The sequence below is a fragment of the Camellia sinensis genome, chromosome 4 (genome assembly GCF_055761805.1).
Source record: "Camellia sinensis isolate YWXY chromosome 4, ASM5576180v1, whole genome shotgun sequence".
Taxonomy (NCBI): domain Eukaryota; kingdom Viridiplantae; phylum Streptophyta; class Magnoliopsida; order Ericales; family Theaceae; genus Camellia; species Camellia sinensis.
Genome location: NC_138964.1, coordinates 144,509,427 through 144,537,374, shown reverse-complemented (window position 1 = coordinate 144,537,374; position 27,948 = coordinate 144,509,427). Strand labels below are relative to the sequence as shown.

Here is a 27,948-nt window from a genome sequence, read left to right as displayed (position 1 = left end):
GGTGTGTGTTCTAACTTGACCGTAGGAGGGGTTTTCCGGCCACACACCGCCGGGTAGCTCACTGCCTTTGTGTACGCAGGTGATCGGATAGAAGCGAAGCTTGGAAGAAAGGAATACGGTCTTGCCTGAATATTTGCTTCCCGTACAATTATATATACATTTTTTTATATTATTATTTTTTAAAGTTATATATATATACACCGTTCCGATTTAACATATTAAATCAATAGCTCTAAAAATATTACTAATGAGCTGGCAAGTGTGAGAAAAAAAAAATTAAAAAAAAAAGGGTTAAACTATCACATAGTAGAGTCCATATGATACCATATCATTAGTAGTACATTAGTGATGCTAAATTAGTGGTAAGAAGTATTTTTCATATATATATATATATATATACAGCACACCTAGATACAGAAAAATTGATTTTATGATTCCGTCACTTTCCTGGGATTCTTTCACTGTTGTCTTTCATCCTTTGTTTCATTTGTTTTTCGCCAGAATCTGACACACATCCCCACCACGTCTAAAACACCTCTGACTTGTTCTTCTCCGCCGCTCACCCACCTCCGTCCATTTGTTTCTTTAAAATTCTGGTTAAACTCTGTACTATGAAGATGGATGAGAGGAGAGTTTTGTCATTGAGGAATGTTTTGATGGTGTCTTTGGCTTTGAATGTTGGGCTGATTTTGAGGATTGGGTATGTGGGTGAGAGTTGGAGGAGATCAGAACAGAGCTTTTCTGGGTTGTGTTTGGAGAAGAAGCAGGAAAACAGAGGCGCTTCCATGGCGGATTCTTCCCTGAAAGTGGTGCACGTTAGCGAGAGGAATCATGTGTCGTCGTCATCAACTTCTTCGACTGCTCGTACGGAATTTGAAGATGCTGGAGAAAGCGTCATCAATCTCGAACAGTAAGTGAAAAACTCTGTTGTTTTTAAGAATTAAAATAAAAAAAAAAGTTTATAATGTCTATTTTTTAATTTTTAAAAAATTAATTAAAAATTAATTTTGGAAAAAAATAAAATAAAAAAACAGACCTCCCAGTATTTATTTTCTATAATTTAATTTTTCTTGAATTTATCTTTTTAGTATTTATTTTCTAAAAAAAAAATTTAAATAGATTTTGAAAATCAGACCTCCCAGTTTACTCGAGTGAGTGAAGATTTTGAACGGATTGTTTCAATTTCACTAAAGATTTTTATTGCATTGCATGATTAATAGTTGTAAAAAAATTATTTCAATTTTTTAATATATTTGGAAATATAAAATAATAAAGGAATATTTTGGATGTATAATATTATGATAATTATAGACAGTTAATTTTAAATTTTAATAATATAATATAATTTTATAAAATGAAACTGAGATCTTTGTTCTATCTAGAAAACAAAGAGAATTAGAATTTGATTTGAAATTTATCACCAACTCTCGAATTAATTTGGCCTGATTTTGATTTTTTTGGCTAATTTAACTTGATTAAATTAGATTCGTTTAAAAAAAAAAAAAATTGACTTTTTAAGATTGGATACGATAATTGTAAGAAAAAAAATAAATAATTATAATTTAAATATAATATTTTATTTTATTAATTTATTTTAATTTTTTTATACTTATTTACCCTATTTAACTTTTACAAAGACGCCTTCGTTTAAAAAATTATTTAGGCCAAGTTTGGCAACTCCAATATAATTTATCTTTTTATCTTTTTTTCATCACATCATCTCTTTACTTTTTTACACATCTTTTCATAAAAAGACAAAAAATACACTTATTTAAGTCATTCCAAACAACCCTTTAATAGTGCAAAATAAATATCCCCATGACTCATATCACCTAAGGGAATGTAGAGCGAGCATATTTAACGGTCTATTAAATTTTTCATTAAATTTGAATAAGAGGTTTATTTAATATTAAGTGTTTTAAAAGAGGTTTTTGAAGTTTTATTAGAACACCAGTCGATCGGATGGACGATCGGTCAGTGTAAATTTTTTATAAATTTTTACCTTCAGATGGTCATTCGAGGGGTCGACTAGACAGATGTCTGGCCAGTCAATCGGCCACTGTAAATATTTTATAAATTTTTGTCTTGAGATGGTTATTTGGGAGACATACGATGGTGAAAATCTAATGACAATAAATAGTGATTTGATGAAAGACACATTAATCTTTAGTTTGATAAAATAAGAATAAAATTCTAAATTTAATACGTATTTAAAGAAATCGTTGGAATATAATAATAAAAAAAAATTATCAAATTTAATTTTGAGTACAGTTTTAAGTAACCAATGGTATGAGGTCCACTCCATCGCTACAACTATACTTTTTTTCAACTTGAAGGGATGATGTTCCAAGTTACTCAATTTTTATTTTTGGGTAATTTACACTTACACCTCTGAAGTTTGAGTTTAATACAATTTACTCTTTAACGTTTGAAAAATTACACTAATCTTCTTGTCATTGTAATTAGTTAGACGGAATGAAAATATTGAACTCATGCATTCTCTCTTTTTTTACTATGTTTTACTTTCTAATTTTTTCCCTTGTCCTTTATTTATTTTTTTTTTAATGTAATTTCGTCTATTTTTTTACTAGGAGTTCTTATCTTTTATATAAATAGGGGGGTTTGTGAAATAAAATTATTAACTACAGGGGTGAGAATGTAATTTCCAAAACGTCAGGGAGTGGATAGTAATAGGACCAAACCTCAAAGGGTGCCAATATAATTTACCCTTTTATTTTTTAAGTAAATAATTACTCATTTTGCTCACGTCATTACGCCTATTTTATTAGAGTGATGTTATTTGTGAGTATTATAAATGTGTTCGGATTTAATAAATAGAAATGTTAATAGGGTAGCCCAAAAAACATTTTACGAATTTTGTTAAGTGTTCCAACAACACTCACATAAACAATAATAAATTTAAAATAATTATATATTACTTATTATAGGATTTTTATAGGAATGTAAAAATAGTCTGCGGCTTGTAGACGGTCCGAAATTTGCCCGTGACTCGGGGTGGGCCTGGCCTGATTAGGCCCGGTTAGGCCAAGGCTTGGGCCTGGGTCATTATTTTGAAGCCTAGGCTTTGGCCTGGGTAATTATTTTGAAGCCTAGCCCGACCCATGGGCCCCTCAAGACCCGCTCAAAACTTGACTTGAGGCTCAGTGTCATTTTTGGTGGGATAAAAAAATTTTAGTGAAAAAAATATAAAAAATTGTTTAAGCCCTGTTCAAGCCTGAACCTAGGCCTATCAGCCCGAATACCCTTTGGGTCTGGGCTTAATTTTTTGGCCCGTGGGCCGGTCCGAGTTTTGACAGGAGCCTGCGAGGCCGGACACAGGCCTGAGTGGGCCGGGCCGGGCCAAATTTACACTTTAATACATCATAAAAATATGTATAATTATTTTTAATTTTATCAACATGACTCAAATAATTTTCTACAAATCCTTGGAAGGAAATTCTAACATATATTCCCTTTAAAAATGATGTATTATGGGTTGGTTTGGGAAGTGGGTTGATTTTTTGGTTTTTTTACTTTTTTGACTATTTTAGCCTAGGTTAAAAAGTTTGATTTGGGAATGATTTTTTGATTTTTTGACTTTTTTGACTTTTTTTGTGAGAGAAGAGTGTAATGAATATGGGTTAGATGTGATATTTTGTTTGTTGTGACTAAAATAGTCTATTTTGCCTTTTGTGACTATTTTAGCCACAAACCATCTTCCCAAACCGACCGTATGGGTGTGTTTGATTGGACGGACTGGAAAAGGGGGGATTAGAATCCATCGGACTTGAATCCTGGGACTGTGAATCCCCTGGACTATTTGGTCGGATTGGATATGTATCCTGTGTTTGTTTTTTCATGGGATTAGATGTCTGGATATGACTATTTTCAGTGAATCCAACGTTTGGTTGGACGGACTGGATAGGATAAATGAACAAAAGACTATTTTACCCTTTTTCAATTGTTTACTATGTAATAGCAATATTAAACATATCTTTAATATTTTAATTATTTTTAGTAAACATTAAACATACTAATGATTAAATTTTGTTTAAAGATATTTAAACATACTAATATTGATAAAAAAATTTGACTGGTATAGATTATTTTTATTTAAACAAATAAAAATTTATTGTTGAAATTAAACATACTAATGGTTAAATGTTTAAATTTTTATTTAAACAATTAACATTAAAATTATTTTGATGTACAGATTATGTTTAAACAATTAACAATTAACAATTAAATAAATGTTGATGTATAGATTATGTTTAAACAATTAACAAATGTTGATGTAATTAACAATTAACAAATGTAGATGTAATCAAATGTTGACGTATTAAAACATAATTTAATAGATGTTAAATAAATATACATGTTGATGTACAGATGTTGAAATAATTTAATAAACATGTTGATGTACAAATGTTTAAATGTTTAAATAAAACATAATTTAAATAAATGAAATTATTTATTGTTGAAATTAAACATTTAATTGTTTAAATAAAACATCTATTAAAACATCTATTAAATTTAAACAATGAAATTAAATAAAACATAAACAAAATTTTAAAATAAAACATCAATAAAATATCTATAAAAAATTATTTTAAAAAATTAAATAAATAAAACATTAATAAAAAGTTAAATAAAATTATTTTATTTTTAAATTGAGACATTTAAATTTTATTGAATTTTATTAAATATAATACATAATTAAATAGTAGAGGGTCAAAATGGTCATTTTCGCATATAATCCAAACAGTGATTAGTCCCCCACTTTCTGTCCCACCTCCCCCCAGGACAGGATAATCCCCCATATGGGGGACATGGAGTCCGGCCGGACATGGAGTCCGCCGGACTAAAAAAAAATCAAACGACGGATAAGGTGCACTATTTGGATTACAATTCAAATAGTGGATAGTCCCCCCTCCTAATCTCCCAATCAAACACACCCTATATGTGTTATGAGAATTGAGAGAATCCCTTTAAAAATGGTGTATTATATGTGTTATGAGAATAAAGAGCAACTGAGAGAGAGAAGCTATGAGAAAGAGACCGAATATAACTTTGTATATTTCAATGAATAAATATGAGTTAATATAAGACTCTTTTATATAGGAGAATGAGAACCTAATATAGTAATGCAAAATATGATAAGTAATGCACAATATGATAACATGGTAAAACACAATATGGTATGGTGCACAATATAGTAATATAGATATATACAGCTAATAATATGTATGTTTATTTTGTGTAATTTTTTTATTTAGTTATAATATTATTTTAATTATAACTTATGAATTTTTTAGTTATATCTTATACTATATTTAGTTATAATATTTTTTAAAATTATGATTTAAAAAACTAAAATTATCCCAAATTATTTTTTATTTTTTATTTTTATTTATAAGAGGTATACAGTGTGACGATAATTGAAGGGTATGTTTAATATTTTTGACTGGTTGACTCTATTATTAACTGGTACTAGTGGTACTGTTGAGAAACCATATCCGCTAGGGGTTTGCGTGCTCTAGTACTTTGGTGTTATGATTCCTGCAGTTTCGTAAAGAAAAATAACTGGAGTGTAATGAAGGAATTTTAATGAGTTTTAATGATAATAGATTTTATTATAATGTGATGTTTTAATTTTAATTTAATTTAATTTATTTTCTATCACATTATTAGAGTTATATTAAAATTACAAAATTAAAAAACGTATCATTGCACTTTTTTTTTTTTTTTTTTGTAAATAGACAGTGGTTCAGGCTTTGAATTACCGAAGTTTTTTGGACCTGGGAGTGCTGACTCTATTATTAACGGGTACTAGTGGTACTGTAGAGAATCCGTATGCGCTAGGGGTTTGCGTGTTCCAGTACTTTGCTGTTATGATTCCTGTAGTTTATTTTGTGGTTCAGGTTCTGAATTACCAAAGTTTTTATGGACCTGGTGGTCCTGATGTGTGCTGCTGTGTTGTGTCAGTTGTGGAAGGTGATTTTGAATGTCTTTTATAATTTGAACAGTTTATATTATAGGATTTGTCAAAATATTAATTAGATATTTGTAACTTCATGGTTAGGATTTAATTATTTTTAAAAATTTATTAAAATTATGTTAATCGTTAATTTTTATAAAAACAAATATGCTTTTGTGATAGGGCTGTAGATATCCAATCAATTTATTTTTTGTATGAGTACAATATGAATAGTTCAAATTATTGAAAAAAGTTCAGGACAATGCTCCACAAAGGAGCACAACAGCCTGCTGTGCTTTTGAAGATCTAGGATTTCCAAATCCAAATTTTTTATAGATAAATATGAATTACCAAAGTTGTTGTGTTGTGTTGTGTTGCTATTAGGAGTGTACAAACACCTTGCAATTACATGATAAGAATATATTTGTCATTTCTAGTTAAGTTGGTACGACCACTGGATGTAGTGGTAGAGTGGAAATGTATCTTCCTTTTTACACAGGTGTGCAATGTTTGATTTTTGAAAGGCGTGATTATCGGTCAATTTTTTTTAAACAGTTAAAACTGATTGGATTGTACTTCGCTTGTGACTGGGCCTCTTGTGTTGGGAATTGGTGTATCCCTCTCTTGCCCTGTTGATTAGTCTCTTCTTTTGAGTTGAATTAAATATGATTAGCCATCGGTTATTCCGGAGCCAAGGTCTACGTATGCTATGATACCTTACGGAACATCCCTTTTTTCTAGTTCAAAAAAAAAAAAAAGGAAGTTAAGTTGGTCCGTATTATTCAGTGTTTACTTTAATGTCTAAAATGTTCTAAATGTCTCTCATATTATAGATGATATCCTCGCTAATGATGGTGTGTGAGTGATTTTTCGATCATACTGCCCAACTCAGTATTCAGCTGGAGAGAACTGACATAATAGATGACACCTCTGCAACAGAAAGAGAAGATTCTGGCGGTGGTTCGTCCACCCGGAGGCACTCCGATGATCAAGTCAGTATATCTCTCAAAGATAATCAATAGTGCAAGACTCACTGTACTTAATATAAATTGTGTACCTTAGACCCATCGGAGGTGCTTCTCTTTTATAGTTAACTCAATCATTGTCCCACTAGAAGCCTAGCTTCAATGAACTTAGGGTTGTAATCGAGCCGAGCCAAGCCGAGTTTCACTATGTTCGAGCTCGGCTCGAGCTCGAAACGAGCCTAAATATGTGAGCTCGAGCTCGGCTCGCCTAAAATTTATGTAACTCGGGCTCGGCTCGTTATAGCTCGTTAGCCAAGTGAAACCACAAAGGCTAGCAGCTACTACACTTAAATAGAGATTTGTTTGTCTTTGAAATACATATGTAAACGATGTGGGACTCCCAATTGTTTGAAACATTACTTATCAAACGGCGTCGTTTTGTCAAGTGCACCAAAAGTCCCACATCGCTCAAAGGAAGAAGCATGCTAAGGTTCACTGCTTATAAATGGAGCTGTTGGCAACGGTAGTGGCAGCCAAATTCTGAGGACAATATAATATATAAATATATTGAACATAAAATATATTAAACATACAATATAATATATATATATATATATATATGAAACATAAAATATTATAAAAATAAAAAATAAAAAGTTCAAAGTTTTTGATATGGATAATATATATTATATTATATTATATATAATATATAATATAATTAAAAATATTTTATTATAATATATATATATATAAAATATATAATATATATATTTAAAATATAAAAATATAAATTAATATTTATATTTTTGAGCTCGCGAGCCTATTCGAGTCGAACAATAGTAAGCTCGAGCTCAGCTCGTTTATTAATCGAGTCGAGTTCGAACGAGCCTTAGCGAGCCGAACTCGAGCTCGGTTCGTTTGCAGCTCTAAATGGACTCTTGCTCAGTGTTTATCCTAGACTCTCTAATAGATAAAGATAAACTCCCTAAGAGTGTTATCCTTATCCATGCTAAAGTCCTTCATCATTCTAGGACTCTTGTCCCTTATCCACTTATCTCGGATTCTGATATTTTCGGAGATAACCTCGGCCTTGCCAAGATCATTTCGGTGTTATGTCCTGGACACGTGGCACCTCGGCTGACACGTCGGCGTCACCTTGGCCACGTGTTGGGACCCAGAAAATATATCCCCACAACTGCCCCCTAGGTTCTATTACCTCGGCATCCTGAGGTGATGGAACCTATATCGGTACTTCCTGCTAGTACATCGGCGTAAGCCGAGATCATCATCATAGGCCGACATGTCTTCTTAAAGATCAAGATTTTCAAGAACTTCTTCACGCTCATGAGCTGTCATGCGTAACAACTCAACTATCATAACCACGTGCCTTCTCCTTTCTGGATCGTGTTTGTAACGCGCTTCTAAATCGTCTCGCGCATGCGTGCGCCGTCTGACGTTCACGTTGTTTTAGGCGCATTAATTTCGTTTGCCACCGCTTCAAGTTTTAACAAAAACTTTTTTCCCTCATTTTGTCGTTTCACTTCTATCTTCTAACTCTTTCTCTTTCTAGCTTTCTTCCTCAAATCCGCCATTGCTCAAGCTTTCTGAGCTCTATAACTTGCTCCGTTTACCACCTCCGGTGTGGCTTCCACCGATCTTCCGCCTCTGCAACTGTCGTCAGACATCGGCAAATCTCATCCCGGCTTCCTTCTTTCTGGTAAGCCACAATTTCCCTTGGTTCTTATTTCCTGTTGTTTTTTAAGAAATTCTTCTTCATTATTAGTTGCCATTGCTGTTTTACTCAAGTTTTTAATTGATGAATCTTGTATCTGAATACGTTTATTCCACAACCTTTTTTTTTGCCCATGTCTTGAGTATACACACTGTTCACAACTTTTTTGCAGTTTTGCCACTGTTCTTGACTTCATTCCCTTTGTACTTGCGATGTTCTTGATAGTCCATCTTTGTTCTTAAATCTGAATCGTATTCTTGTTTCTGTTTGCCATGTTTTTCCAGATTCTCATCTTCAATCCTTGCTTTCATAGATCTAGGTTTGGGATTTGCTTGTAGAACCCTCGATTTTTTAGGAAAAATTGAAACTATTCCCACACATTCTGTGTATCTTCCAGCTTTAGCCGAGGTCCATAAAAACCTTTTAGAGATACCCTTTTTGAAATCCAACCTTTTAGCCGAGATACCCTTTTCAGTTTAAGCCAATATCATGGGTATGTGAAAACACAGAGTACATACCCCGAGCAAATTAGATCACTTTAGGCGTGAGTTTGACATCCCTGCCAACGTCCATCTGAAGTTGGCTGGGGATGATGACTCCATTATGCTCACTACTGAGTCCATACTCTTTCCTGTTATAACCTTTATTGAGTGCGGATTTCGGCTTCCACTCAACATCATTTTCCGCGAGGTAATCCATTATTATAAGTTGAACCCAATACAACTTGCCATTAACTCCTACCGTGTTATTAACGGTATCATAGCCTTAGCCAAACGAGAAACGCTAGGATTACTTTAGCCGACATCCAGTACTGCTACACCATGTGTGACCTCAAAAGGGATACGGGCTATGTTTACTACCTCAAGCCAAGATCTACAGAGTACAAAATCGTAGCCGACCTCCTAGACTCCAACAAAGGAGCTAGAGATGACTACTTTATTATCTCGGGGAACTGGGAGTTTGCTCCAGATGAGGACCTCCATCTTTATCCTCTTCCTCGAACCGTTTTTGTAGAGGGCAATGGTAAGAGCCCTGCGTCCACACTTATTTGTTTTTCAAAAATTTCAAAGTCTTTAATATTTTATCTGCTTCTAACGTCGGTTTTGCTTGCAGCTCTTCCTCAGCCACCAAAGGGTTTTCGTCAGTCTTTCTTTCCCAGCAAAGACTTGAGGAGATTTTTGGATCTGCCAGTTCTCAAGCGGAAAGCCCCTCTGCTTCTCAACTTTATCCCCACTTATAAGTCTGCTCTTCCCGACGTCCCAAAAAAGAAAAAAAAAAGCCTTTCTCCACCTTCTGCCACAACACCACAAGGCGAGTCCACATCTCGGACAGATCAAGGATCAACCTCTGATCCTGCTGAGCAGCCGTCAACCTCGGCTCCATACCTGATCCCGATATCCCAGCGTCAACGTCGGCGACGAACAGTATTTGTTGCGAAAATGGGCCGCCAAAAAGCAGTTGCCAAAGATCTATTGGCCAGCATCCCATCATCCATTGACGCTCCACTAGCACAATCTCAGCCCCCTGTTAAACCGAAAAGAATAAAAAAGGCACAACCAAAGGCGAAGGTGACTCAGGTTGACACTGAGGACGCGTTGCCGATCTCAAAACTGGCTGGAAGTGACAAGTCCCAGTCTACCGCGGAGAAGAGGCGTGCCGAGGCCCAACCATCCGATTCTCCGAAATCAAAGGGTCATTCTCTGCAACTATCTCGGGGTCCAAAAAACATGATGCCCCCTGGGCCCCCAACATCACTCTGGAAGATAAGCCAGTTATGGCCAACGATAGTGCTGATGACATCAATGTCGGTATAGCCCTCAGTACCGCTCTGCTTCTCCCCGGCGATCTTAACCGAATGATGAGTTAAGCGAGTATGAGAACTACACTCTGACGCTTCAACACTCCGTTCAAGTAAGTGTCTTTGTCTGGCGACTTTTTCTTTTTTTCTTGTTCAGTTCATACTTGCAATTTTCTCTAACAATTTCTATTTTGTTTTACTTTCAGGCCATCCAGCATGCCCATTCTTTCTCAATACAATCTTTTGAGAACCGGGAGAAGCTAGCCGAAATGAAGAGGGAGGTTTCCAGTCTTCAAAAGACCAACAAAAGTTTGCAATCAAAAATGAAAAAGTTAGGACCAGGCCGAGGCTGCCATCAAGGCCCAAAACGACGCCGAAGAAAAGGTGGACTCTGATGAGGCCATCAAAAAGGTGCATGAGGCCGAAAAGAAGGATGTCGAGGAGAAAATGGCCCAGGCCCAAAAAGAACTGCAAGACACTCTGGCCACCAAAGAATCCGAGGTCAAGACAGCCAATGAAAAGGGCTACAACGAGGGGGTGGCCGACATCACGACGGACTACGAAAAGTAGGTGAAGCAGGCATGCAACAGAGGTTTCACCCTTGGCTGGATGACCTTGCTGAAAAGGCTTGATGTCCCCGAGGACTCCCCTCTCAGGAATGCCGACATCATTCTGCTGCCGTGCCCCCCAACTCCAATCCAACTAGCCGATGACGACTCTAAGTCCGAGGAGGAGGTTTTGGTGAGGAAGCCCAAGGAAGCTGCTGGGGCCAAGTCACCTACTCAAAATGAGCAAGTCCTGGACTTGACTCAGGATGAGGAGGATGAGGAAGTCCCCAAGGATGCCACTCTAGAGAAGGCGTCATCGGACGCGCCTCCTGCCGACAAGAGCATAGATGAGACCCTTCAAGAAATTGATGCTAAACTTGCGGCCGAGAAGGTTGCCGAGATGTCTTCTCAGCAGTCATCCGAGGTCCAAACCCAACCTGCCGCTGAAGACTCTTGATTTTATGTTTTTCTCTTTCTTTTGTGCTTTGTACTTTTCTTTCTGGAACAATTGTAGGCTTTGGCCGATATGTCAGCTCTTTTAATATAACTCTCTTTTCTGAATGCTTGTATGTGTGCCTTCTCTGTATTACTCTTGTATGATTTCATACTTAAAATATATCTTTAGTATACGCTACAATCTTTATGCAATCTTCTCGGGATAACACACCTTGGTCATACAGACTTCGTTTAACTTTAACTTGTAAATTTTTCTCAAGTATCATCATCTTGGTTTGACTTCAACTTGTAAACTTTTCTCAAGTTTCAACATGTGTTAAACATCATTTCGGTTTTAACTTGTAAACTTTTCTCTAGTTTCAACAAATGTAAAACATAATTTTGGTTTTAACTTGTAAACTTTTCTCAAGTTTCAACAAGTGTTAAACATCATTTCGGTTTTAACTTGTAAACTTTTCTCTAGTTTCAACAAATGTAAAACATAATTTTGGTTTTAACTTGTAAACTTTTCTCAAGTTTCAACAAGTATAAAACATCATTTCGGTTTAACTTCAACTTATAAACTTTTCTCAAGTTTCAACAAGTGTTAAACATCATTTCGGTTTCAACTTGTAAATTTTTCTCAAGTTTCAACAAGTGTAAAACATCATTTCGGTTTAACTTTAACTTGTAAACTTTTCTCAAGTTTCAACAAGTGTTAAACATCATATCGGTTTAACTTCAACTTGTAAACTTTTCTCAAGTTTCAACAAGTGTAAAGTATCATTTCGGTTTTAATTTGTAAACTTTTCTCAAGTTTTAACAAGTGTAAAATATCATTTCGGTTTAACTTTAACTTGTAAACTTTTCTCAAGTTTCAACGAGTGTTAAACATCATTTCGGTTTTAACTTGTAAACTTTTCTCAAGTTTCAACAAGTGTAAAATATCATTTCGGTTTAACTTCAACTTGTAAATTTTTCTCAAGTTTCAACAAGTGTTAAACATCATATCGGTTTAACTTTAACTTGTAAACTTTTCTCAAGTTTCAACAAGTGTTAAACATCATATCTTCTCTCTGCCCCCTAATATGAACCTAAGTTCCACTTGGAGTCTCATTATGCACGTATTCCGAAATAACGTTATGTATCTTCATCAATCATAAATATAGAAGAATTCTGTGAAAATTTTATTCATTACATCGACAAATAACAAGGACGATCTAATGATAGAAAAACTTTAGATTACAAGTATTCCAGGGTCTTGGCAACTTTTTGCCCTCACTATCTTCTAGCTGATATGCCCCGTTGCCCAATACCGAAGTGATTCTGTAGGGTCCTTCTTAGTTTGGGCCAAGCTTGCCCTCCCTGGGATCCTTCTTGTTGCCAACGACTTTTCTCAGGACAAGGTCGCCGACTTGGAACTCCCTTGGATTGACTCTTTTATTATAAGCTCTGGCAAGCTGTTGCTAGTAGGCTGCGAGCTGAATTACAGCTTTCTCACTTCTTTCTTCTAGTAGGTCCAGATCTCGGGCTAAGAGTACATCATTAGTCTCATTCTCTACTCCTTGGGTTCTGATCCCAGAAATGCTGACCTCCAGCGGAATGACAGCCTCTATGCCATAGGCCATGGCAAAAGGGGATTCCCCTGTTGATCTTCTCGGCGTAGTCCGATATGCCCAAAACACACTTGGTAGTTCATCCACCCACTTTCCCTTGGCTGCCTGCAGCCTCTTCTTTATTCCATCCAAGAAAAATTTGTTGGATGCTTCTGCTTGTCCATTGCTCTGAGGAAAACTTGGGGTTGAAAAGTAGTTCTTGATCTTGAACTTTGCGCAGAAGCTCTTGATTAGGTTACTGTCAAATTGTGTTCCATTGTCGGCAACTATTGCTCTTGGAATCCCAAATCTTGTGATGATATTTTTCCAAATGAAATTCTTCACATCTACATCTCGGATCTGGGCTAGGGGCTCAGCTTCTATCCACTTAGTGAAGTAATCTGTTACTACCAGCAGGTACTTCCTTTGTCCAGTTGCTTGGGGCAGTTGCCCGACGAAATCCACGTCCCATTGGGCAAACGACCAAGGACTAGATACTAGGTTAAGGTCTGCTGCTGGCTGGTGTATCAGTGGTGCAAACTTTTGGCATTTTTCACACTTCTTGACATAGGCTTCTGCGTCCTTTTGCATGTAGGGCCATCAATACTCCTGGGTAATGGCCCTATGGGCTAGTGATCTGCCCCCGGTGTGGCTTCCACAGATTCCTTCATGTATTTCATATAGAAAATCTTCAACTTGTGACGGGTGTACACACCTTAGAAGGGGTCTAGTAAAAGATCTTCTATAGAGATGTCCTTCTGCTATCAGACTGAATCTCGCCGACTTCAATCTGACCTTGTGTGCCTCTTTGTGGTCATTTGGCAGCTTTTCTTCTTTTAGGAATGCAACAATTGCATCCATCCAGCTTGGTCCCATGTCCACACACATTACTTCACACTCTGTGGTCAGCGGTTCGATGCTCGGGCCCGACAAGTATTCGACCATTATCGTCCTTTCTTTTCCAGGTTGTATTGCACTGGCCAGATTGGCTAATGCATCCGCGTGACTATTATCATCTCGGCTAACCTGATGTAGTTAGCAATTCTGAAATAAAGCTACTAACCTGTTGACTTCCTTTGCATAGGCTGACATCCTTCCATCTCGGGCTGCAAACTTGCCCGTTGTCTGGTTGACTATGAGCTGGGAGTCACAGAAAACCATTATCTCATCTGCTTCTGCTGCTACCGCCAGCTTTAGTCCTGTAATCAATGCTTCATATTCTGCTTCATTGTTTGAGGCCTTAAACCCTAATCGAATGGACTGTTCCATTACTTCTCCATCTGGAGATACCAGTACTACTCCTGCCCTCACTCCTTGTCAGTTTGAGCTCCCATCAACAAACAGTCGAAAGGAGTCGCCAATGTAAATGCTGCAGGGTCTGAGTTTTTTCTTTTTCCTTTGTTCTATTGCATTTGGCTAGGCTTCTCTTTGCTTGCTTGGACATCGTTCACCTCGGCTCAATGGAGCCCGATGTGCGATGGATTCTGGTGTGAACTCGCCCACGAAGTCGGCCAACACTTGGCCTTTGATTGCTGTCTTGGGTCTGTACTCCAAGTCATATTGTCCCAAGGCTACTGCCCATTTGGCTATTCTTCCTGTCAGGTCTCCTTGTTGTAGCAAAGACTTCAAGGGGTACTTTGTTAGCACCACAATTTTATGGGCCTTAAAGTAATGGTTCAGTTTCTTTGAAGCCATTACTAAAGCTAGTGCCAATTTTTCTGAGGGTAGATACCTTGTTTCTGCATCGGCCAGGGTTTTGCTTACATAGTAAACAGCCCTTTGTTTCCCTTTTTCTTCTCGGATTACCACTGCGCTTATCGCGTGTTCTGAGACTTCTAAGTACAAAAACAACTTCTCCCCAGGTTCTGGATTTGAAAGAACTGGAGCTGTAGTCAAATACTTCTTCAGGTCAGTCAGGGCGGCCTCGCATTCTTCTATCCATAAAAAATCTGCGGCTTTTTTCACCAAGTTGAAGAAAGGTTTGCACTTGTCTGAGCTTTTACTTATGAACCTATTCAGGGCTGTGGCCCTTCCAGTCAACATCTGTACTTGTTTTGCCAACGTCGGGCTCTGCAATTCTAAGATGGCCTTAATCTGATCTGGGCTGGCCTCAATGCCCCTTCTAGTCACCAGGTATCCCAAAAACTTACTAGATCCCACTCCAAATGCACACTTTGCTGCATTGAGTCCGAGCCGATATGTTTTAAGGATGTCAAAGACTGCTGTAAGGTTGGCCAGATGACCTTTAGGTTCCTTAGTCTTCACGACCATGTCATCGATGTAAACTTCCACCGTTCTGCCAATCAGGTGTTTGAACATCTTGGTTACCAATCTTTGGTAAGTGGCTCCTGCGTTTTTCAACCCAAAAGCATCACTCTGTAGCAGTACAGACCTTTTGGGGTGATAAATACAGTCTTCTCCTTATCTGGGGGATACATGGCTATCTGATGGTATCCCCTGTAGGCATCCAGGAAGCTCATTCTTCCATGCCCCGAAGTGGCGTCTACTAGCTGATCAATCTTGGGTGGAGGAAAACTGTCTTTGGGACATGCTTTGTTCAGGCTGGTAAAGTCCAGGCAGACTTTCCATTTACCATTTTTCTTCTTCACTACCACTGTGTTTGATAGCCATGTTGGGTAATTTACCTCTCGAATGGCCCTGGCCTCTAAAAGTCTGTCTATTTCTTCTTCCACTACTTCGACGTGTATCAACGTCGGTCTTCTTGCTCATTGGATTACTGGTTTTGCCGACCTATCAACATTCAGTTTATGACAAATGACCTCGGGGTCAATGCCAGGCATCTCATAAGGCGTCCAAGCAAACACCTCAATATTTACTCTCAAGAAAGCTTTCATCTCTCTTTCTTCCTCTTCGGCTAAGCTCGAGCCGAGAAGAAAGAATCGTTCTTCATTCCCCTCTTGGACGAAGATTTTTTTCAGTGTTTCTTCACTCTTTTCGGCCGGCTCCTTGCCGACACCCTCTAGGACCTCCACATCCTCGTCTTCAATTTCTGCCTTCTCTAGTTTTCGAACGCTACAGGTGGATTTCATTGCTGCCATGGAGCAATTCTTTGCCTGCAGCTGATCTCCTCTAACCTCCTCGATCCCATACTCTGTTGGGAATCGCAATAGTTGATGCAAAGTTGAGGGAACAACCCTCATTGCATGCAACCATGGCCTTCCCAAATGATGTTGTAAGGGGAGGGTGTGTCAATCACGGTGAACTCTGTTGCTATCTTCCTGGTGCCTGCCTGCACCTCCAAGCTAGTTGTTCCTAGTGGCCATGTCGGCGTTCCATTGAACCCGACCATTGGGCTATTGGATTGCTTCATATCGTCTAGGTGAAGTCCAAGCTCCTTGTAACATCGGACGTACATGATGTCACAAGAGCTGCCTTGGTCAATCAAGATGCGCTTTACTTGGCATTCCCCAACCTGGAGGGATACTACCAAGGCATCATTATGCGGGTGCTGCACCATTTCAAGGTCGGCTTCAGAAAAGGACACTACTGGTCCTTGGCAATCCTTTGCCCGATGTCTCTTCTCCCCGACTTAGTAGACATGCTGCAAGTGCTTCACTCTCTGGGTTTCCCCCCTGATCTCTTTTTCACTAACCTTCGAGTGAATTACATTAATCACCCGAGGTCCTCCTGCTTGAGGTTGCTGTGCTAGGGGAGGTGAAGTTGTTGTCGCCTGAGGCAATCTTGCCTGTTCTTCCCTTGTTCTGGCCTCATCGACAAGGTCTCTTAGATGGCCTTGCCTCACCAGGTCTTCCAAGTGTGTTTTCACTACAACCTTTAGTCATATGCCCGTTTTCATTGTGGTAAGCACAATGCCTGTCAAGGTTCCTTCCCATGAATTCTCCTGGTGCCCTTGCTGGTGTTCTGAAATATGGTTGATTCCGAATTTGATCCAGGACTTTGTGAATTGGGATTCGAAACACGGTTGTCACTGCCTATGCAGCCCTCAGTTCTATCTCCTGCTTGCTGGATCCGTTGTTACCTCGGCCTCGCTTCGGCGAGCCGTTTTTTTTTTCTTGCTTTGCCTACATGGTCCTCGATGTATCTTCTTCGGCTCTGGCGTACTTCTCGATCCTCACCAGGAGCTCTTTCATGCTTTTTGGCAATGTCTTTGCCAAAGATTTTCATAGTGGGTAGTTGTTTTTTAGGCCGTTCTTGAAAGATACGACCGCCACCTCTTGATTATACTCTAGTATTCGGTTGAACACCTCATAGTACCTTTTTGCATAGGCCCTAAGGCCTTCTTCCTTATTGATCTTCAGAGCCATTAATGCGTCCACCCTTAATGGCTGCAGCTTGTTTGTCACGAACTTGGCTACAAACATCTCAGTCAGGCCATAGTCTTCACGCTTCCCTTCGGTAATTTATGGAACCAATCTGACGCAATCTCCCCAAAAGATGAGGGGAACACTTTGCAGAGCAACGGCTCATTCCCACTGTATAATGCCATCGAGTTCAAGTATAATCTAACGTGGAAGTTGGGGTCCAACTTACCATCGTAAATTTGGAACCTCGGCATACTGAATCTCTTTGGTGCCTCAAATTTGTCTAGCTCTACCGAGAATGGTGTTTTCGGCTTTTCAGGAAAATTTACCTTGGCGTCGGCATTCTGCTGTTTCCTCTTGAGGTAATCTCTCAAGTCTTCTTTGCTCCGTTCAGGAGCTCGGCTGTCTCCTGACTTCAGTCTTTTCGGCATACTACTCTCAGCTTCATGGTGGTTTCTTTTCGATCTTTCTCCGTGAGTTGTGTCGAAGCAGAGTGCCTGTCTCTGAACATGCCGATGTTCTTTGGGGTCTGCCTCCTTAGTGTGGTGCGTCCTCCGCAACTCTTCTCTCTTCGACTCTCCTCGCTCGACCTCCCTAGAAGGCCGATGAGAGTGTTTTTCGCTTCTGGCGTGCTGAGGAGCTATTGGGATTGTCTTCTGCCCTCCCTTCTAGGTATTGGCCACTGGAATCGGCGTGTCCTGCAACGGGTATGATGGCTGCATGACATTGTTTTGCATCATAAAATTGACGACCGATTGCAGGTCTGCCAATTTGTTTGCCATCTCTTTTACCTCTTCGTCCCCCGCAGTCATCTGTCCTTCCATACCTGGAGGTTATCCTCATGGTAGTACCTATTTTGATCTGGCTGTTTTGGTATGTCGCCATCCTAGCCAACGTCTTTCTTGCTGTGATTCTGGTCACGAGTTTCTACGTTGCATTCGTCTCCTTCGATATCAAGGTCAATAGGTCTCCCACTCTCAGCAAGAGTGTCGTTCCCAATCTTTTCCTTCTGTCCGTTACTGGCCATCTATTCTTCTTTCTTTCCCACAGACGGCGCCAAATTGTGTGAGTGATTTTTCGATCACACTGCCCAACTCAGTATTCAACTGGAGAGAACTGGCAGAATAGATGACACCTGGCTGACCTGCAACAGAAAGAGAAGATTCCGGCGGTGGTTCGTCCACCCGACGGCATTCCGACGATCAAGTCAGTATATCTCTCAAAGATAATCAATAGTGCAAGACTCACTGTACTTAATATAAATTGCGTACCTTAGACCCATCGGGGGTGCCTCTCTTTTATAGTTAACTCAATCCTTGTCCCACTAGAAACCTAGCTTCAATGGACTCTTGCTCAGTGTTTATCCTGGACTCTCTAATAGATAAAGATAAACTCCCTAAGAGTGTTGTCCTTATCCATGCTAAAGTCTTTCATCATTCTAGGACTCTTATCCCTTATCCACTTATTTCGGATTCCGATATTTTCGGAGATAACCTCAGCCTTGCCAAGATCATTTCGGCGTTATGTTCTGGACACGTGACACCTCGACTGACACGTCGGCGTCACCTTGACCACGTGTTGGGACCCAAAAAATATATCTCCACAGATGGATTTAAAGAGAGAGTAAGAGATGGTGATTGTTCCTTTTATGATTTTAAAATTTTCATTTATTATAATACTATTAATTATAATTATCTACTAATTATAAAAGTTCGTAAAATAATAACACTATTACAGACTATATCTCTTCATATTCTAGGACCCGAAGTCCTACATTCCATACCTACCTTGCCAACTTTATGTTTATGTTTATTTTTTATTAAAAATGTATCATAAAATTTTATCCCTTTTTTAACCCAAAATAATATACAAGCCATAGAATGATTGTGATATGAATAATTTTTTTTCAAGATAGTTTTAACAATTATTATTTTACTATTATTGTTGTTATTTTCATACGGAATGAGGACACTACTCTTTAGACCGTGGACCAATCTATAAAAATGAGACATGCGGAGTAAATAGCCGAAGCTGACATGTATGGTTCAAAAGCCCACACACTATCATTTGTCATTGGATTATTTTATTAGTAATTATTTAATAATTTTAAAATATTATCTTACATTATTTATATGATAATTTAAATCAATTATGCTGTAAATTTTTTTTTACCAGCGAAGTATATTGACTCATTTTTATTAGGTAGTTAAAAAATAAAAAATAATTTATTTAGTGTGTATTATAATTTTTCATTAATAAGAAATATTTCGTAAATAATATTATATAATGTTTTGAAATTATTTAATAATTTTTGGTAGTCTATTGATATGTCGGTTGAGTGATTTGGTTTGAGAAGCATTACTCATATTCGATTTATGAGAAATGATATATAAATAAAAAAAATTAAATAAAATTTTTATAATAGTGTGGCTTTGATATAAACTTTTGAGAGTTAAGATTTGAAATGTCAAAGGATGTAAAGAGAGGATAGTCACTTAGGGACGGTGATGTGTTTGGAGTTATAGAAGGTGTTAAGAGAGAAGATGTGATTTTCAAATTTTTCAACGAGTGTAATTAGAAAAGGAGATGGTTTTTCCTCAGTTCATATTGTACTAGAGGATGTTGTTAGGTTTCTATAGGCTCACCACGGAGCCTGCATCAATGATACAAACAACTCAAATGTGTAAGATTCGTCAAGTATTTTTATTTCTGTAAAAAATGATGTTGATTGGATATCGATAGTCATTTGATTAAATCACATTTGTGTTAACGATAAATATAATTTTAAAAATAAATTGTTGACACAAACACAATGTGATCAAATGACTTGATATCCGATTAATATAATTTTTTACAAAAGTAACTTACTCGATGAGTCGTAAACATTGAACGATTTGAATCATCAATACAGGCTTCATGATGGCCCCATAAAGGGCCAACAACACATTTCAATTGATTTTCCTAACTGGAGAGAAGCTTTTCACATTATAAAATGGATGTAATGGCCCATGACCTTGTGGCCTAGTGACATGGAAGTAGCACCAAATAGTTGTTTGCAAAAGGTTGAGAGTTCATCTAATTATTAACAATTGATTTTTGTTGATAAAAAAAGAAAAAGAAAATTGATGTAATGAATTCGGTTTGCTGTGTAAATGGAAGCTCTCTGAACTAAGAGGTAAACAGTTCGGTTTAGTCGAAGCTATTAGTATCAAATTGAACCCTTCAGTTTTGTTGATTTTATTAATTTTTGGATTTAGTGTAAACTACAAATTCATGGGAAGCTTTAAGGGTTTTTATAAAAATCAATAAATTTCGTATCGAGAATAAATGAAGAGAAATTTTGGAGACTGCTCTATAAATGTTTCTCTTCTTAATATAAAAATATAGAAATATTTAAATAAATATTTTAGTGAGTTCAATGTACGTTATGAGGAATCAATTTAAAGTTGAAATTTTGGTCGGTCTTAAAGAGATCAATTTTTTTTGACCATTTTCTCTAATCTTTCTACTTCAAGACAAAATACCCATAAAAATAACTTCTATTTACAAAAACGACAATATCACATTATTCTTATATGGGTGTGTTTGTTTGGACGGACTGGATAAGGAGAGATTGTAATTCATCGGAGTGTTAGTCTCGGGATAAATTGTCCCGAGACTATTTGATTGGATTGAATTTGTATCCTATGTTTGTTTAGTCATGGGATTAGATATCTGGATTGGACTATTTTTAGTAAATTCAATGTTTGGTTAGACGGACTGGATAAAGATAAATGTTTAAAAGACTATTTTACCTTTATAATCTATAATTTATAATTTAACAACACTAAAAAAATTTAATTTATAAGGCCACAATTTTTAATTTATTATCTTCAATTAAATTAAATTTATATTTTATATTTTATATTTTTATTTAATATATAATTTTAAATAACGACAATAAAAAATAAATTATTTAATATATAAATTAAATTTTCAACAACACTAAAAAAATTTAATTTATAAGGCCATAATTTATAATTTATTATTTTTAATTAAATTTAATTTATAATTTATAATTTAAATTTTTTATTTAATATATAATTTTAAATTAACAACACTAAAAAAATAATTTATAAATGTTCAAAAGACTATTTTACTCTTTTCTAATTGTTCACTAAGTAATAGCATGGGGTAAAATGGACATTTCACAAAATAATCTCATGGGATATCAATACCATGGTTTCTATCCCACACCTCCTATGGGATAGGATAGTCCATGTTTGTGGGACTAACTATTAGTTCGGAGCAAAATTTTTCAAACAAACAATGGACTATTAGTCCGGTGGGACTAATCGTTCAATCTCACCCTCTTATCCCTCAAAACAAACATGCCCATACTGTTTTCTTTACAAAAATTTTGTAAAAATAGAGTTATCCTATATAAAAACCAATCCAACATAATGAAATTGTTCTTAATTCAATATGCAAATTCAATGCAGGGGAGATCCAACAATGTATGAGAGGTATTGGAAGGAGATGGGTGAGAAAACCACACTGGTGATTTCAGGGTGGCAATCCATAAGCTATTTTTCTGATCTCACAAACCTCTGCTGGTTTTTGGAGCCATCATTTGCAGACTCAGTTCTTAGATTGCACAAACTGGTGGGAAATGCGGTCACCCAAGACCGACACATCGTGGTTGGAACTGGTTCAACCCAACTCTTTCAGGCTGCATTGTATGCACTCTGCCCACCCAATGGCTCCGAGCCCATGAGCGTTGTGTCAGCTGCCCCTTATTACTCGGTGAGTCTAAATTCAAGTTCTTCAAGTCCATGTGTCAACTTGTTTGATAACGTTTATATTTAAGTGTGGAATTAAAGTATAGAGTCAAACAAGTGTAACGGGTGAGTTTTGTGGCCGCAAATTCAATAGAGTTAGTTATAGTGATCCTGTGAAAAAAGAAAAATGTTTTGAGATTTGCAAAAAAAATTCACAATCTGACCAAAATGATAGTATAATAGTTGTCAATTTTTTATCCAATTATGTAACGTCTAACTCTTTTGTTATATTATTGTGAGTAAATTTATGAGTTTAAAAGTGTAATGCTAAATGTGTTCAATAAGGTGAAAATTTTGAATTAGATTGCCCAATATTAAAATGTAAATAGTGGTTTTTTTTTTTCTTGATAGTAATCCAAGGGGTTGATTTACTATTGGAAAGAGTGGAAGATTTTTTAAAAAATGGTATACTAAGGTTTTTTTTTTTTGGGTCAGGATTGGGATTTTATCTCCCAACTGGAGGGAGGGTAGTCTTTAGTTTTGTTGGGCATATCAAGGAACTATCTTAATGATTGAAATTATTTATTTTTATAAAATTTTTAAAACATATTATTCATATAAAAAATTAAATTGATCAATAGAAAAATGAATGAAAGTATATTTTGAGAACATATATTTTATTTTTTGAAAACAAGATCATGTGACTTTAATTTGTCAATTAATGTGATTTTTTATATGAATATTTTGCTTAAAAGTCATATAAGAGCATCTCCAACGGTGTACCAAATATTTCACCAAATCTGTGTAAAAAATGAGTCATTTCCTTAATTTGATACTTCGCGCTCCAACGGTTCAACATCAAATCCGTTTCATCAAATTTGCGCTGGGCAACCGGTTGGTTGACCGGCCGGTCGACCGGCCGGTCAACCGGTAATGGCAAAAAATTTTTTTTTTTTTTTTTTTTTTACCCGTTTGAACCTTTTTTTTTGGAACTTTTTGAACTTTTGGTGGTCGACCGGGTGGTCAATCGGCCGGTCGACCGGGTGGTCGACCACCTAGGCAAAATATTTTTTTTTTTTTTTTTTGGACTGGTTTGAACCTTTTTGTGAACGGTCTGAACTTTCTCCGGGGTGACCGGTTGGTTAACCGGTTGGTCAACCGGTTGGTCAACCGGATGGTCGACCTGTTCGTCTCATCCCAACGGTTAGGAACAGTGATTTGCTGAAATGCTTCGCCTGCACTCAGTTTGGTACCATTTTTGCTGAATTCTGGATTTGATATCGATTTGGTGAAACCGTTGGAGCGTGAAAAAGTGGGTTTTTCATCAAAATTTAAATCTGATGCTGGGTTTGGTTCACCGTTGGAGATGGTCTAACATGAAGGGTTTAGATTATCAAGATGGGTCTCACGCCCCGTTTGTTTTCAAAGATAGAATAGAGAGGATTCATAGTGAGGGGATTAGTAGTGAGGGAATTGTTAGTGAGGGGAATGTTAGTGAAATTGTGTTTGTTTTGATGACAGTTGTTAGTATAGGAATTATTAAATTATTTTTATATAAAATAATAAAACAAATAAAAAAATATACAAAATTAAACATTAATGTTTAAAAAAAAATTCCCAATATGTAAAAAATAAAAATAATAAAAAAATTTCTAATGTCCTCATTATTTTTCTAATACCACCTCCGCCTTCTCCATCTCAATCCCCCTTCCAACCTCCATTTTAATCCTTTCATCCATTCTAATCCCTTCCCCAACTCTACAAACAAACACAATACTAAATAACCCCACCTCCATCCTAATCCATTCTCATCCATTACACCTCAAAACAAACAGGACCTCATGGTGAATCTGTTGCTTTTATCGGAATTCCCAAATGAAGAGAATCCCAACATTGTTTTGTTTTCAAATTTAAAAATTATTTTTGAATTGACCTAATTTTATATATATAAAAAAAAAATTATAAAATAAAATATTTGAATTATCAAAACGGAAAAAAAACAAAAACAAACTCATGACATGCAATTGTTTGTGACCTTCATTTAGTTTTCTTGCATTAGGGTCTCTGTTCAACATTGAGTTGATCAATTCAATTGCTGATTATTTTTTGTAGTCTTATCCATTGATGACTGACTTCCTCAAATCTGGGCTATACAAATGGGGTGGTGATGCACATAGATTCAGCAAAGACGACGACGACAACAACAACAACAGGAGGCCTTACATTGAGATTGTAACCTCCCCAAACAACCCTGATGGTTCCACCAGACGAGCCGTGGTCAACCGAATTAACGGAATTCTGGTTCATGATCTGGCTTACTACTGGCCCCAATACACTCCAATCACTTCTCCGGCGGATCATGATCTCATGCTGTTCACCGTCTCCAAAAGCACCGGCCATGCCGGAACTCGGATCGGGTAAGCTGCTCATCATCTGTTGAATCTCATTTCTCATGGTTCTACTTTTAAGTTACGTTTGGATCCTAGATGTGGTAGGAATTTAAAAATTGAGGCAGCTTTACACAATGTGGATTGGACGGCGCTATTTGCGCATGTGGAACTCATTACGGATTTTATTTCGATAATCTAAATTATTTATTTTATTGAGCATTCCATATATTTCACCAACACAAAAAAAATTGGTTCGATTTAATAATTGTAACTTATTCAATTTATTGCATTTGTCACAAAAAAATAGATGATTTTTAATTTTAAAAACACAATTGTCTTTCAATTTTTTTGTGACAAATGCAATAAATTGAATATATTACAATTATCGGATCTACTTAATTTTTTTTGGATAAAATACATGTGCCCGACAAAATGAACGTTTGGATTATCGAAACATAACCTGCGATGGGCCAAACCTTCGGTCCAGATTATGGATGCAAGGGAATCCTTGTCCTTTAAAGATTAAAAAAAGAAATATCTTTTTGGAGGCAAATTACACCAATAATAGTCCGTATATTTTACCTTTTGTGTCATTTTGGTCCATACGCTATTAATTGACTCATTTTTTATCCTTAATTTTAGATTTTGTGCTAATTTTATTCAATTGATAACGCCATTAGGGGTTTCAGTAAAAAATAATTATTGAATTGATTGAAATTAACTCACTTACTTGAATAAGTTTATAATTTTTTTCTTAAAAGCATGATACATATAATTTATTTGCACATGCCAACAATTATCATCAATTAGACTAAAGTAAGACAAAGTTATAAATTTATTATCAAAATCAACCCCATTGAAATTATATAAATCAAAATGACACAAAAACTAAACATAAGAATTAATTACCGATATAATTTACCCTTTATTTTTTGTTATGTAAATTAAGAACATAGTTGGAGCTCTGACCAGTAGCTAATTAGTTCTACGCTTTTTTATTTATTTTTGGGGGTTATGGAATTGTATGGGCCGTTACCGCAGTACATCGAAGGAGTAAAACAGAGGGGAAAAAACAAAGAAAAGAAGGAAACAAAATTGAAAGGTCTTTCCAAATTGAAAAATTATTGAATAGTAAGGAGTATCATGTGTATTGTCTATATATTATTCTCGGCTAATGAAATACTATAACACGCATTAAGTGGTGATTCTTTGTCTATTAATTAATTAACAAAGTGGGTCAATATTATTTTACACATAAAATAAGCAAGTAGTATAATTTTATATTTATTTTATATTTTCTGGGAAAATCCGATACCATTGGACACCCTTGTTTGTCATGGTTCATGCCCATATCAAGCACTTTGTGAGATTTTAGGTTGTATCGTAACATTGTAATTCATGTTGCAACTTTTTGTGCCTTTCATCAATCTCATTGACTATTTTAAACAGAAAGAAAACACAAATTACTGAACATTTATGAAAACTTTTTTGTGTACATCTTTTTTCTCAGTTGGGCTCTTGTTAAAGATAAAGAAGTAGCAAAAAAAATGACAAAATTCATAGAGCTCAACACCATAGGTGTCTCCAAAGATTCACAGCTCCGGGCGGCCAAGATCTTGCAGGCGGTGGCTGATAGCTGTGACCGTGGTGGTGTTGGTAGCCCTGAAGAAGGTCAAGCCACCTTCTTCGAGTATAGCCACAATCTCATGGCTAAGAGGTGGAACCAACTCAGAGCAGTTGTGGAGAAGAGTCAACTGTTCAGTTTACCTGAGTTCCCTTGTGGTTTTTGCAAATTCAGTGCTCATAGTTTTCAATCTCAACCAGGTAATTTTTTACGTTTTATTGAGAATAAAATTAACTAAATGAGTCGAGTCGAATCGAGTAGTAAGTTTCTTCAAATTTGATTTAAATCTTACAGGCCTTTTTTTTTCTTTTCTTTTCTTTTCTTTGTTGACAAAACAGAGTCTGACAAGTGTTTCAAAGTCGTTAATTTTAATCACTAATTTGAGCGGAGTGACTTATAGCATAGGGACTAAATTGTTTAAATTTAAAAGATAAGAATCAAAGTGAAATTTATCAAATTATTGAGGTAAAAAGTGTAATTTATTCTAAAAAGAATGAATAAAAATTATAATTTGTCATTAGAGTGATAGCAAATGAAGCTTTTACTTAAATTTTATTTTAATTTGAGTAAAAATTTCATTCATAATTTAATTTAATTAATTAATTTTTTTGTTTTTTTGTTTTTTTTTTTGTTGGGGGTGTAGCATTTGCATGGTTGAAATGTGAAGGGGAAATGGAGGACTGTGAAAGCTTGCTTAGGAGATGGAGGATATTGAGTAGGGGAGGGAAGCACTTTGGGGATACCCCAAAGTATGTTAGAATTAGCATGTTGCCACGTGATCAAATATTCCACCTCTTCACTCACAGGTTGTCAACAATCCAATCTTGACTCTTATCTCTCGTGTAACTCTTTCCGGGCATGTTTGATTTATAGGATTAGGACAGTTGGTTGAGATTATTAATTCGTGTGCTTAATAATTTTTTATTTGTTTTAAAATTTTATTTCAAGATTATAAATATAATGTATAATTAATTCAATAAATTTATAGAATTATTAATAATAAGGTAGAGGTGGAATTATATATCAGGACCTGGGGAAAAAAATAAAGAGACTCCTTTACCCTTGACCAAAAATTAAAACACTTATTATTTTTGTATAATTTTATATTTTAGAAGGCTAAAAATAATTTTTAAAAATTTAAAAATATTTTTTGATATTTGTTTTATCAAGTTAGTTTATATTTTTTATAAAAGAATTAAAAAGCAAACCAAACATGACCTTTGTATTTTGTATTTTTATTTTACTTTTATTTATTTATTTATAATTTTTTTCAAAACCACGTTTATGAAGAAATTTTGATAAAATAAATATTGTGAAGAAACATTGATGGAGGGTAAGATTGGAAAAGAAAATAAGTATAGTTGTAAACCTACATTTATATGTTTTCTTATCCAATGCAAATCAAACAATAAATAAAGGGGCAAATTACATATACACCCCTCCAGGTTTGGTTAAATTACAGATACCCCCCTGAGGTTTCGGAAATTACATCCCGCCCCCTGAGGTTTGTATTTTCATAACAATTTACCCCCTGAGGTTTATATTTCATAACAAATTACCCCCTAATTTCTTATGCAAATATAGCATTCAGGGGGGAATTCGTAATTTCTCAAACCTCAGGGGGTATCTGTAATTTTGTCAAACCTGGAGGGGTGTATATGTAATTTGCCCTAAATAAAGAGATAATTTATTCTGCTAATCCAATTGGATAGTGAATACCATACTAATTTGATGAGATTATTAATACTTTCACTATTAGTCTTATGAATCAAACATGACCTATATATATATATACACTAGAAGTCTTGCATATATTACGTTTGTGTGAATCAGTTAGATCA

The 27,948-nt window shown here is 36.0% G+C and overlaps 2 protein-coding genes across 2 annotated transcripts; both read left to right on the top strand.

The window, feature by feature from the left end:
* The first annotated feature begins 413 nt into the window (after nt 1-413).
* Nucleotides 414-27,504, top strand: LOC114259774 (tryptophan aminotransferase-related protein 2). The gene is made up of 5 exons (XM_028199804.2): nt 414-910; nt 21,815-22,118; nt 24,206-24,510; nt 25,994-26,307; nt 26,751-27,504. Exons 1-5 carry the CDS (start codon nt 612-614, stop codon nt 26,933-26,935), a joined length of 1,407 nt encoding a protein of 468 aa, XP_028055605.2. The 5' UTR covers nt 414-611; the 3' UTR covers nt 26,936-27,504.
* LOC145823453 (uncharacterized) lies at nt 7,780-11,547 on the top strand. The gene is made up of 2 exons (XM_082922978.1): nt 7,780-10,585; nt 10,679-11,547. Exon 1 carries the CDS (start codon nt 9,496-9,498, stop codon nt 10,486-10,488), a length of 993 nt encoding a protein of 330 aa, XP_082779104.1. The 5' UTR covers nt 7,780-9,495; the 3' UTR covers nt 10,489-10,585; nt 10,679-11,547.
* Nucleotides 27,505-27,948: the final 444 nt, after the last annotated feature.

Bases quoted from the DNA above. Each gene is read 5' to 3' on its own strand.
- LOC114259774 (XM_028199804.2), top strand. From the start codon at position 612: ATGAAGATGGATGAGAGGAGAGTTTTGTCATTGAGGAATGTTTTGATG. The intron at 911-21,814 runs GTAAGTGAAAAA...AATTCAATGCAG, and splicing joins AGCGTCATCAATCTCGAACA to GGGAGATCCAACAATGTATG. The intron at 26,308-26,750 runs GTAATTTTTTAC...TTGGGGGTGTAG, and splicing joins TAGTTTTCAATCTCAACCAG to CATTTGCATGGTTGAAATGT.
- LOC145823453 (XM_082922978.1), top strand. From the start codon at position 9,496: ATGTGTGACCTCAAAAGGGATACGGGCTATGTTTACTACCTCAAGCCA.